Below are 13526 nucleotides of genomic sequence, written 5' to 3'. Positions count from 1 at the left end.
TACCCAAGCTTGTGAGAATTAGACAGTAGATGCACAGTGTTACACATAGAACATTTATATATAGGTATAATGTAAATACATAAATTTAGTAAATAAGCTCATATATGAAGCATTGTTGTATGCAGAGAGTAGCTAGTGGACTGTTGATTAGATGTCACCAATGACCTTGTTTTCCTAATCTAAAGAGCATCATCCCTCTAGTTTTGAGCTGCATTTTGTGACCCCAAACACATGAGAAGGACAGTGGCATGGAGCCTTATTGTTATATTGGTAACATGATTTGAGGTTCTACCTATGTTATCCAGAACAAGTCTAAATACCAGAGGTCTCTTCCTCAATAATACAATGTTGAAGGTTTCACCATTCTTTGAAAGCACATCCATCATAAGTGGTCTCCTAACTTGCTATTGCACTTGGGGCCAAATCAGCTGACAACAATTTTGATGGCTATCAACTTAGTAGTATAAGTCATAATTTTCTACCCTCAAACCATAGTCATTCTAATAATTAGGGAGAAAAGACACACGTGTTTGAAAAATTAAATAATATTACACTTAAATAAAAATTCAAGAGGGAAAAAAAAACATGACCTTAGCCAGTGGTGATAGATTGTCAGGAGAGTGCTTCAGGCAAGAGTCTAAGTTTGGAGGAAAGAAATGGGTGTGGATTCTGGGGCGGGGCAGTGCACACAATGGTCCAAGCTGTTGACAGTGGAGGACCAGCCCACAGGGCTTCCCTGTAGGGCCTCTGTTTTGTCTCTTAGATGTGGCTCTTTAAATGCTGTGATTCTTGTTTTTAATACGTCCCTATGGACTTGGGGAGAAGAGGCTTCTTCAGCCCTGCTCAGATGTATTTAAATCACTGGGTAGTTTGGTGGCAGATGGAAAAGGGTCACTTTCTGTTGTGTTCCCAAGGCTCATTGGGTTCCTTCAGCAAAGGAGCAGGATGTGTTGGTGGTGTTTGCCTCTGCCTCATTTGTCGTAAGGATTAAACAAAGTGATGAAATGTGGTGCCCGGCAGATGATGTAGACTTTGATAAATGTTAGTTGAATGCTCTCTGTAGAGACCTTCTCTGAAAATAATGTTGAATGTAAGTAACAGTTGAAGAGACAATTCAGGCAGGTTTGTAACCCGCATGTTTCCCCTGAGGCTGCTGGAGCCTCCAAAGAGTTCTCATGCTTTTGTGTTGGGGAGTGAATCATGGACGTGGGGTGGCTCGGGCCGGGCCGCAGGGACCCATGGGCTGAGGGCCCGAGGGGGCTGCCTGCCCTCTCTGCTTTCACTGGTGCAGGGAAATGGTGAACTGCATAGATCCTGGAGTCAGAAAGCCTGGGCTTGGATCTCCTTTATGTTCCCAATATCTCTGTTTTACAGAGGTGGGCAAAAGTAAGTTTATAGTTTGTATGGCAAATAATACAATAATTAAGGAAGATAATACAAGAAATGCCTGTTTTGTGTACTGACAACTGTAAACGTACTTTTGCCACCCATGTATTTTGCAAGTTACCATCCCATGCCTTATTTTTTCATGTAAATAGCTGGCAATGATACTTATTTTGTAAGACTGTATGTAGGTCAGCAGGAGATGATGCGTGTAGCAGTGCACACCACAGTGGCTGGAATGTAGTAAGTGCCCAATAAATGGTAACCATAACAATTTTTAATTGGACGTCTCATGAATGCCACACTCAGTGTAGGCTCTGTATTGAGGCTGTGGGTTACCAATGATAATTATAGTAATGGTGATTAGTAGTGAACATTAGTCCAGTGTTTACTTTGTGCCTGGCTTTATACATATTAACTCCTTAAGTCCTTTAACAATGAGCTAAATGGCATATACTCCCAGGAAACCAAGACTCATGATATCGAATCGGCTAGCTCTCCACTTCCCAATTGAAGAGGGGAAATAGGCTCACCAACAGACAGTTGTAGCATGGAATACCATGTGCTGGTAGTTTCTCAATACGTGATGGTTCCATTCCTTCTTTTTCCCTTTTCTCTGTGTCCCCAGGGTCATAGCACTGATATGACCTTGTGTGAAATGTTCCTATTCTTTCCCAACACTCTTTCCCCCTCATTTACACTGAGCTCAAACCTGCCCCAGATAGCTGAGTGGTAGGCAGAACAGAGGTTTGCTCCCCTGCCTGCCCATCATCCATTGTCATGTGGAGTTTATTAAATGCGTAACCGAGTTATTTGTGTGGCCAGTGTTCTTGTTTAATAGAAGACTTCCCATTTTGGAAAAGCCTGTTCTTTCCTGCCCCTTAAGCTTAGCAAACACCCTTTTCCTGCATTGACACTCAGGTAACTAACTAGTCACCATCACAGATGACTTAGGCTGGCATTAAGAAAGCACCTCCTCCTTCTTACATAATAGAGAAAGATAACTGAGAAGGTAAGCCCCTCATCGATCCTCAGTGAGTTCCAAATCCCAGAGTTCAATACACGTTAAAAGATAAGCCCCAGCCTGAAGCAGCATGGGTCAGAGGGAAGCCCTGATGCTTCAGAACACAGGACTGTAGGTCGTCTGGGCTCCACAGCTCCAAGGGGACCACTGAGTTTGTCCCTTGAATTTGATGCAGTGTGAAGGGATTACTTAGGAAATGAGAATGCGTGCCTGCCTTTGAATTGAGGTCACGTAATTTGTGGTTATTCTGCCGTTTGCCAAGGTAACCTCTTTCCATGAAAAATGTGCAGTATTATCTAGCCAGCCTTATTCAGGAATGCACTTATTCAGTACCAGATCGGGGGGGGGGGGGGTGGCGGAGCGGGGTTTGAGTTCATGCCCGATAAGAGGACCTGTAATTTGGGGTGAAAGCCAGGCATTGAGAATGACACTCAGGGACATTCCACTCTTAGGATGGGGTTGGACCTCATACACACAGACTTCCTCATACACATGGGCTGACATTCACACACTTCAGTGTGGAAGGAGCCCATATTCATCAAAATGCAGAAACATTTTATTTCTAAGGGGATGGCAACACCTTATATAATAGGTGTGGGGGGGGGCATGGTTTACATCTGACTTCACTCCTTTCTGAAATCTGAGGATGGCTGGAGGGTCAAGCTCACTTCCGGAACAGAGAATCACTTTGAGCTCCATGGTTCACCCTGCCTTGGGGAGCTTCATTCCTAACTGTTTTCACAGGGAGTGGAAGGGCACCTGGATGGGAGGTGTAAGGAAATCGAGTTGGGAGCTATCTTTCAAGCTCAGGTGGAGCCTCTGATGTTAGGAAGCTACCTAAGCAAGGCCTGTGGCTAGTTACTCTGTTAGACCCGCTGGGTTTATTCTGTGGTCATCTTTATGAGTGTCTGCATTTCCATGCAAGGAGGGCTACGATGACTCTGGTCAGATTGTCTTCTAGAATTTGACACATAGCTGCCAAGAGTCAGCATTCATGGGAATCCTGGCTACAAGAAATGCTTATAGCCCTGGCTGGTGTAGCTCAGTGGATTGAGTGAGGGCCTGCAAAGCAAAGTATCTCGGTTCCATTCCCAGTCAGGGCACATGCCTGGGTTGCAGGCCAGTTCCCAGCAGGGGACGCACGAGAGGCAACCACACATTGATATTTCTCTCCCTCTCTTCTTCCCTTCCCCTCTAAAGATAAATAAATAAAATTTTTTTTAAAAAAGAAGCAAAAAAAATGCTTATAAAATGAGAGATCTGGAGGCTGACAGGGTCCAAAACATTCTAGCAGGTATATTGAAAATATAAGGCCAGGTGACCTTCTGGCAAAAATGGGGGTACCCTGAGAGCTCTAGCTCTGGATGGCCACAGGTAACAGGAGGTGACACAGGTTAACTGTTAGGGATCAGAAGTAGCTGGATGTCCTGAGAACTCAGCCCTTTGGAACAGAATGTTGATGACTTTGGGATTACTGATAATTCTTAGTGCCCCAGTTCCCAGACTGAGACCTGAAGGTTGAGGGGGGTCAACAAGAAATCTCATTTTCCCCAGGCTCTGCCGAAGAGAAGCAGTTGTGGTTGGAGAACTAGATTAGACTGTCTTTGCTATTTGTACCTGTAAAGGTTGTTGTCAGGCGGCACTAGCTTAGGACGACCGAAAATGCGATGGTTCTTAGGAAACAAGTGCATAGGAGTGAGGGGGTGTTGCTGGGGAGTGGAGACAGGAGGTAGAAATTTATGATCTACATGTAAGAGCTAGTGCCTGGAATTTGAACAATTAAGGGACACCTCTGTGTGCCCCTATTAACGTGGCTAAAATTAGACTTTTGGTTTGCAGACCTCCTCACCCTAGCAAATCAAAACACAAAAAATTATTTCCTTTCCCAGGACTTCCCCATTTCATAATAGTGCCCCTGTCCGTTTGTGTGGAGTTCAGATTCTAGGAGTAATTTTTAAAAATTTTCTTCCCTTTCTTTCCCTCCACCCATTATACATATAACATATGTCCAAGTCCATCCATTATTTCTTTTCTGCTGCTACTTTGTGTGCCTTCATCAACTCCCACCTAGACTGCACCTGGACCTCCTTTGGTGGTCGCCTTTTGTCCGCTCTTGCTGCCCTGCGTACCTTCTACACAGAAGTCAGAGTAAAGGCAGCTTCTCCACTGGCCTCTGTTGATATCCTAAGGGAAGAGCTGGCCTTGGTTTTCAAAAGCCCTTGTCCATCCCTCGGATCTTAGCTTTTATTGCTTTTGCTGGCTATGATTGTGTCCGGTTGCTTTTTTCTACTCAGTCTTGCCCACACTAAGTCCTGCCTTAGGCCCAGAGCACTAGCAAATTCCCCTACCTAGAACACTCCTTTCTGCACTTCTCTACTCCCCCAACCCCAACCATGAGTCTGATAATCAGACTTCAACTCAAGCATCAGCTTCTCCTGACCTCAGTGTGAGCTAGCCACTCAGTCAGTCACTGTCACACTGCTCTGCTTTGTTTTTGGAGAGTAGTCATTACTTTTGACTACTCCACTTTGTTTGTTCATTGTTTGGTGGCTTGCCTGCCTCTCTCCCTGAGAATTTAAGCGTCATGAGAGCAAGGGCCTTATCTGTTTTGCTCACTACACCCACTGCCCAGAGCAGTGCTGACTCAGAGGGAGACGTTAAATATCTGTGGAATGAAGGACTGAGCCTGCTGTACTCAGTCCGTCACTGGAAAGTTCATTGATGACCTCTGGTAGTGGGGGCCTGCCTTCCTCCTCCACCATTTCCTGGGGTCTGATCACTGGTCTTCTGTTCCCTTGCAGCCGCCCATGCCAACTTCCTTTCCCATCAACAGTGCAGCAGCACAGCCCGATGTCCTCCCAGAACTCCTCCGTCAGTGGGCCCCTGCACTCCACTTCCTTGCCACTCCCACTTCCGGTGACCCTGGCAGCACCCCAGCCCCCGCCTGCTGCCTCCCCCAGCCAGCAGCTTGGTCCAGATGCGTTTGCGATTGTGGAGCGAGCCCAGCAGATGGTGGAGATACTGACAGAGGAGAACCGGGCGCTTCACCAGGAACTTCAGGGTTACTATGACAATGCTGACAAGCTCCACAAGGTATGTGACTTCCCGAGGGAAAGGGAGGGGGCAGGTTCTCTAAAAGGGACAAGTCTTTAACTGCTCATGGGAGTTTGCTTCACTGATGCCCTCGTTAACTAGATCCCTTTTGATGCCAGGTACTGTGCAAGGCTCTAAGGAGACAAAATAAATTTGACATGGTGCCTGCCTTGGAGAAGCTTACAGTCCAAAAGGGGAGAGTTGCCTGAGCTAACTGATACCTGCAATAGAAAGTCAGGGGCTACAGTAGGTACAGCGGAGGTGGCCCTGGACCCAAGACTCAGAGGCTAAGTAGCATTTTCCCAGGTGGACAGTGTGGAATAGGGAACTCCGAGAGCAACTCAGGGCAGTGAGTGGAGAGAGACAAGTTTTCCTTTAAATCTGGGAATCTCAGACAGCAGCCTTGGGACTACCATGCTAGTTTCATTAGGGGGTCTCTGCAAAAGCAGCCTTGCCTCAACACCAAGGATAGAGTATGAGTTATTATGCACTCAACACTTGTGACTTGTCAGGTGGGAAGTTGCTGTGTAAATCCAGCCTGTGTAGTTACCGTGGGAACTTTAGAATGTATGGCAGCCTTCATCCTTCCGGCTTTACGCTGAGAGCCAAAGTCAATGGGAAAGCATCCACAAAGAGTGAACTATTGTGGAGAGTGGTTTCATGATGACCCAGATGTCTGCACCTGAAGCGCTGCAGGTAGATGAGGTGAGGGGGCAATGGTAATAGGTGTTTTAAGGCAGCAGAGCCACAGGGCCCTCAAGTTTCCTTTCTGCAGCCAAGGAGGCTTATGTGATGGAAGGCATCTTACAAGAGTCTATCTAAGTACCTAGCTCTCTGTTCTGGACAATCAGGGGCTTTTGTAAAGAGAAAGAGTAGGAGCACAGACACTGCCTGACTACAGGAGCATTGTCATTTGGCTCTACGTGACAGTTAATGCTCCTGATTGATGGTCATTTAGTGTTCTCTATTTAGTACTGATCTCTCACGAAGAGCCTGCTCTTTTTGCTGGTCAGGGTTTCAGAACGGTCAGCGCCTCTGATTTTTTGTGGGCCGGCAGTGAACAGCTGAGAACAGCGGGTTTGGTGATACAAATGTGCACAGACAGTATCTGCCCCGGCACGTTTGTGCGGAGCTGCCACTGAAATGGTCTGGAGCTCCCTGGAGTCAAGACCAGGCTTGGCTCAGAGAGCTTTGGCTGCCTCTATTGGAGGGGAAAAATGAGAGCCAGAGACAAATGGCCTGCCTAAATATTGCTGCCTCACCGCCACCCCAGCCACACCCTTAGAAGGCGGGAAACAAACCTGCTGTCTCCTGGCCTTGGCTCTCAGACACTGCCCAGGCCCAAGCTTGCCTCTGACACTTCCCTGGGCAGCCTCTTTCCAGGTATGGTCTAAAAATTGGAAAGGGCCAACTCAGCCCTTCTGGAAAATAAGCAGTTCTTTCTTCTTGCTAGTGGAGCTCTGGCAGGCATCTCCAGGAGTTATGCAGACCCACCTGAGGGCAGAGTTTTGAACAGTTACATGGAGTATGCAGAAATTGGGAGGTTTTATTATTCTTTGTTGACTTATTTATTAATATATACTTTATTGACCTGTAACATATATATCTTTCTTGATTTTGATGCACATTTCTATTTTGAAAAACAAAAATTCATCTCCCAGTGACTCAGTTTCTCTGCACAGAGGATGATTCTTAAACTTTGTGGCCAAAAGGATTTTGATGACTTCTGAAAAGGGAGAAAAATCAAAAGCTGTTTGCCTTCTGAAAACCGAAACTCCTTCAATACCTTGAATATCATATTTCATTTCATTGCTCTGTCATATATCACACTGGAATTTTCCATTTAAAAACTCAGATGTTGACACATACTGGCCATACTCATCCCTGGTTCCATAGCTGTTCTCAACAGTTCAGACCACGAGACAGAGGAGCTGCATGAACTCTGTGACTTAGCATTTCATGGCTTGTGTTCCTGAGGTTGTCCTCGGCCCAGGTCCCCCTCAGTGTCAGCCTCACCACTCAGTTGCCTCTCAGCAGCTGCTTAAGCCTGAGATTCAGGGAGAGGACTGTTGGATGAGGTGACAGCTTCACTTCGCAGTGATGGGGACCCCCACACTGGGTGAAGCCGCTGTATTGCGTCATAAAATGGTGCCCTGTGCCAGCAATAACATCTGGTCCAGGATCCTCACGCCGTGAGGCACTTGGAGAAATTCGTTGTAAGGACAGAACCAAAAATAGAAGAATGTTTAATTGCAGGGCCTAGTCTCTGCACACCGTGCCAGGAACAGAGCAGGAAAGAAGGACAGGACTCGGAGACTGCCGCAGCACAGCCCCCCGTGGGAAGACCCTGTTCCTGTGGGAGGAGGAACGTGGTTCGAGGACCCTCTGAAAGGGTTGTTTTTCAGCATTTCCTTTTGGTCACTCATTTGCTTCTTTTTCTTCCTAGTTTCTCTGAAACATAATTGATGGATGGAACTTCCAGCAGGACCAGACTGTGGGCTACTGAGTGGGTTGGCTCAGAAGACATCAGGGTGTAGGCAGACATTTGAAGAGAAAGGGCTTGAAGGCATTTGGAGGCTGGCATCAGTGGAGACCCTCCTTTGTCAGCACAGCAATGGCACCTCTGATTGGGCAGTCCATGACTGGGACAGCAGGCCTGTGTTTGCTCCTGTGGCTCCCTGAGCTGTGCATAGGAAGGTGCTCAGGGAAGGAACTTGGAGTGGCTGAGATTTTTCAGGGCCATTCTCTGCCTATTTGCTTCATGGTGGCAGAGCTTTCAACTCTGCACATAGTGCTGTGTCTGGGACAGCAAGTGCTTCAGAAGATCACACTCAGACTCTGTACTGGCCCAGTTGGTTTTTATATCAACGCCAGTCTGTCCAACCTTCTCTTCATCTTAACAACGTCAGAGAGGACTTAAGATGCTTTAGACATGAGGGATTTGAAGAAGAGGTTGTGGTTCTCTCTCAGAAGGACTGTGCAATTAGAAATCATAGAGCTTTGGACGTAAAATTTTTTAAATTATTCTAGTTCAGTTTCCCACCCTTTAGGAGTCCTTGCTTCAGGTCCCTGAAAGGTCATTCGTTTTTTACTTGAATAGTGCACTTCTGGAAAATGTAGTTAGGAAATGCCTATGTTGAATCAAAATCTGCATCTTTTTAACTTCATGCACTTAGTCATCATTCTGTCATCTATAACCACAGTAAAGGAGACTAGTCTGTCTCCTTTGTGACAGCTATCATTTCTCACAGGAAATACCTTATCCTGAACTAAGATTATTGCCCTTTCTGTCTCGATTAGTACAAGCGCATAACCTTATTCAATTTCTTGATTGTTTAGTATTTGAGATTGTAAACTATGCTGCGAGAGGGATCCTGTAATTTCTTTTTCTGGTGTGCAGAGAGAAGTTACTTTTTTGCATTATTCATTTATTGATTTGAGGAGAGAGAGAGAAACATCTATTTGTTATTCCACTTGTTTATGCTTCATTGGTTGATTTTTGTGTGTGCCCTGACCCAGGATTGAACCTGCAACCTTGATGTATTGGGATGATGCTCTAACCAACTGAGCTGCCTGGCCAGGGTGGAAGTTCTTTTAATGAAAGGAAAGAATTCAAGACCGCTTTTAGGAGTTATACATTTAACAGTTAATTAATCAATCAGTATTTTTGTCACTGGCAGGGCACACACTTCTAGGGCCATGAGGACTATTTCTGCTTTTAAGGAACTGACATTCAAATCAGACACACAAAATGCACACGCACATCTGAATTCCAGTCAGGTGTGCCGATGAGCCCCCAGTGAAACCAGATGGAGGAAAGTTTCTGGGTGGTGGAGTTGAGGAAGGCCTCCTAGTTGTCCTGGGCTTGAAGCACGAGCATTTCACCACCACACCCCTTATCATGGGCACCGTGCAAGCGTGTGTGCCTGGGTGCAGGCCAGCTCCGGACACCGAGTTCCTGAAGACCAGAGTTGTCTTACTTATCCTGTATCCTTGGCACCCAGATGCATAGTAAGTGTCCAATAGATACCTGTTAGGATATATTTTATTTATAGGAATCTCAGCAAGGACTTTCTGCTCTGGGCAATTGGGGTACCTGGCTCATGGTGACATAAGTCCCCTGCAGAGACCAAAAACATGGTGCAGGTCTCTTGATGCCCAGTGAGCAGAGCTAGTGCTCTCAACCCTGCCTGCTTTGCCTCTGATCCTGACTTTTTTTAGCAGTTCATCAGGTCACATGTTTGCAGGCACTCTTCATCCTTCCTCCTGCGCTTGTTACACAACTGGAAATGGGATTTATTGATTGCTACTTTCAAAAGACACTGTTAGGTTAGAGTCCTGTTATCACAGTTACAGTTACTTATTACAGGTTTATATATGCCAGAGACTAAATGCTCTCCCAGTTACATCTCTTGATACAGTGAAATACAGAAGGAGAACAACAAAAAATGGTTTTAATCCCATATTTTTCAACTCCTCCCTTCAAAGAGTTTTCTTTGGTATATTTGTTTATAATTAGATACACGTCCATTAGTCCTGTATATAGATAGTTCTGTTAAAAGGGGGGTTAGAATGCTAAGTAAAGAAGCATCTCCTCAAGTGGGTTTTATGTTCCTTTGGGGATGGGTATCCGGATGGTCTCTGGAAGAGCACTGTACCTGGAATCTGGAAATTTGGGTCCAGTTGAGTTGTGGTCCTTCAGTTATTCTGTATTTTAATATTTTCCCTTCTGTTAACCAGGAATAATAATAATAATAGTTATAAACTGCCATGCAAAATATAAGAGGCTTAAGTTATGTTTATATTCACCCCTTTCTTATATTGGTACAGAGGGATTTTTCCAAGGTGACATCGGATGGTCCAGCCAGACTTGGGAGTCTGCTATTTACAGGATCCTAATGTAGCCCCTAGAGGAGAGACGGGATTGAGGGTGAAATCACTTACACCAGCGGTTTTCAACCTTTTTCATCTCATGGTGCACACAAACTAATTCTGCAGCACACCAAAAAATATATTTTTGTCCATCTGACCAAAAAATAGGTATAATTTTGATTGATTTGCAAACATAATAATAGTAGTAATTGCCTACCCTTTTTGTTCCAAAGTAACTTTTTAATAAAACAAGTACTTATACTTGTATATAAGAATTTCTGGTACCAAAAATTAACCAATCAGATGCAACCTTATTATGCAACATGACCAATGAAATGCAACTCTATTATATGATCTATATGTTTATGGTTCAAGACAGGGCATTCAGGGCATTCAACCAGTTGGCTATTGTGTTGGCTCTTGTCATGTTTTTATTTGACAATCTAAGGGAGAAGAGCTCAGTGCCCCTGACTAAATCGTCAGGAATTGCATGTTTTAAAAATCCTTGCGGTGCTCCAATGTGCCTCTTGGGGCACCCTGGTTGAAAACCACTGGATTACGCAGTTTGGGTAGACATGAAACTGGAGGTGCAGAAAAGGCTGCATTGAAGGTACAGCCTTCACACTTGGAATGTCAAAGAGTTAGTGTAACTATAAGGCACCGGTATGAATGTCAGAGTCCCACTTTCATGCCACTTCTTTCTTCTAGTTTGAAAAAGAACTTCAGAGAATTTCAGAAGCCTATGAGAGTCTGGTCAAGTCTACCACTAAGCGAGAGTCACTGGACAAGGCGATGAGAAACAAACTGGAGGGCGAGATTCGAAGACTTCATGATTTCAACAGAGACCTCCGAGGCACGTCATGTTCCATTCATATTCTCTCTACCCCAAACCTCCTGTGTAGCCAACAGCCTGACTTCGGGTCTGAGTTGTGTTAAATAATCTTGTAAATTCCAACCACCTGGGGGAAGGGCTCTCAAAGAGCAGAATTTATTTTTCTGTCTTGTAGGTCGTAGGTTGCAGCACTGAGCCTGAGAAGTGACAACCTGTGTGGGAAGTGAGGGAGTTTGTGTGCAGTGTTTTGTCCTGTGTGAAAAAATGTTAACAGTGACTCGTGACTGTGCAAATGGGAACATTTAAAAAGACAAGTGTTAGATGCACAGCTCTTCCCACATCAGGCTGTCACTTGGTATCATGCTTTGAAAGCCAGCACTTTATACTTGCTTGGTACAGTGCAGAAGACAGAGCTAGACATGTGTACCTCATAGGGAAAAATAAAGGCCCACAGTTATGAGTGTGTGTACACACACACTCACCCATATATACTCCCTGAAAGCTGGGAGCCACCTGCCACAGGGTCTTAGCAACCTCCCACAGACAGAATGGTTTGAGCCGTAAAATTTAACTTCACTTTTAGTCAGCCAAGCCTTTTTTCAGTTGCCTTATATGCCAGAATACTGAGTGTATTGGTTGTCTCTAGTAGCTAGACCCCGCTTTTTCTACTGCTGCAAACCTTTTTATCTTGCATATCATATACAGTCAATGAAAACTTGTTAAGCTGAATTATTTAATTGAATAAATGAAGATTTATTTACCAATTGGTTTGAGCAAAACTAATGAGAGTCTTCATTAGGTCATTTTGACCTTTTTTGGTATCTATTTAATTATTTTTATTTATTTATTTATTTATTTTTGTTTCATGATAGAGGTAGCAGTCGTGGGCTAAAACAGAGGACTCGTGGTCAAGGTTAGGCCTGGGCTGGGTTTGAGGTCAAGGAAAGTCAACCCCTTTGCAAGGACTTCCAGTCAGAGCTTTGCTCATCAGCAGCAAAGCGGTTTTTCTCAGAATCTGCTCGTGGCCACCTTCTGCTGGTGCATGCCTTGGCATTCCATTGCATAAAAGCACAGTGTGGCACCTGAAGACTTTTTCTGACAGTTGGGATGTATTGTTTCTCCCTAAAAGTTGTTCAGTTTGAGGCTCCAGTCTGAGGATCTGTCTTTTTTTTTTTTTTAAGATTTATTGATTGATTGATTGATTGATTGATTTATAAAGAGGGAAAGGGAGGGAGAAAGAGAGGGAAAAAAACATCAATGTGTGGTTGCCCCTCACATGTCCCCCACTGGGTACCTGGCCCACAACCCAGGCATGTGCCCTGACTGGGAATTGAACTCTGGTTTGCAGGCCTGCACTCAGTCCACTGAGCCGCACCAGCCAGGGCTGTCTGAGCATCTGTTCATACCAGCTCTTGGCTCCATGTCATTTCTCAGTGGACAATGACTTAGGTCCTCATGCATTTCTCCCTAACAATTTTCTCTTTATGCGCAGACCGCCTGGAGACTGCCCACAGGCAGCTGTCCAGCAGGGAGTATGACGGGCACGAGGACAGAGCTGTGGAGGGCCTCTATGCTTCCCAGAGTGAGTCTCCACGCTTATCCCTCCTGAAGCGGTATTTATGAAAACTGGAGCCTGGGAAAAGAATCATGTTCATTTTAAGGAGGGTTTATGCTGTGTGCTTTTTGTTTTCTAATTTAGTATGTAAACTGTTGGGCCTCCTAGGTCTGCCAGACAGAGCTGAGGTTGTTAGGTATGAGTTCAGGAATGTTTATTCTGACCTTCCAACCTGGGCCACCTACAGGATCACATCATGTAATCTCCACATGTGATGCTTGCTTCCAAAGACCAATGAGCCTATTTCTGCACAGAATAAATTGAACTGTGGCTTCCTGTGCCTCCAGATTTATTGGGAGGATAGTGTATTAATTTCACCAAAGGCAACTGATAGAATCGAGTGGGTTCTGAGAAACCATCGACCAGGGTTAGAATTTCTGCAAAGTCATTGTACAAGTCAAAAATATAAAAAATACAAGTTTCTCTTTTTAAAGCTGTTTAGAAAATTGAATTCATTTCTCTGTCATAAATCTCAAGAGCATTGCTAAATAAGTGTTTACAAACTAGAGACAATTCAAACAATAAAAGTCACTTATTCAGACACTGGCCATCCATTGTATAACTGGTATTCCGATGCTGGGGCCCTGCAGCACAGCCCTGCATTTTCAAGGCTGGGAATTAATTGGTTAAATTTTCAAATTCCCAGTACTGTTTGGCTGGGTTAAGGGCCTTTGTTTCCTTCCCCCAAATTTACTCATGATTGCACT

General features: G+C 44.8%; 1 protein-coding gene across 4 annotated transcripts in view; it reads left to right on the top strand.

Annotated features, from left to right (window-relative positions):
- Positions 1-13526, top strand: part of AMOTL1 (angiomotin like 1) — a 149960-nt gene that overhangs the window by 95629 nt on the left and 40805 nt on the right. For all 4 annotated transcript variants that reach the window (XM_045817878.1, XM_045817877.1, XM_045817876.1 and 1 more), the window contains 3 exons: positions 5209-5500; positions 11081-11225; positions 12697-12786. In XM_045817878.1, the coding sequence (XP_045673834.1) occupies positions 5209-5500; positions 11081-11225; positions 12697-12786 (527 nt within the window). The remainder of the gene's footprint in view (positions 1-5208; positions 5501-11080; positions 11226-12696; positions 12787-13526) is intronic.

This window comes from Phyllostomus hastatus, unplaced genomic scaffold (assembly GCF_019186645.2).
Source record: "Phyllostomus hastatus isolate PE091 unplaced genomic scaffold, TTU_PhHast_1.1 phas_scaffold_317, whole genome shotgun sequence".
NCBI lineage: Eukaryota > Metazoa > Chordata > Mammalia > Chiroptera > Phyllostomidae > Phyllostomus > Phyllostomus hastatus.
The sequence above is the reverse complement of the archived record's forward strand: the minus strand, read 5'-3'. Positions and strand labels throughout refer to the sequence as shown.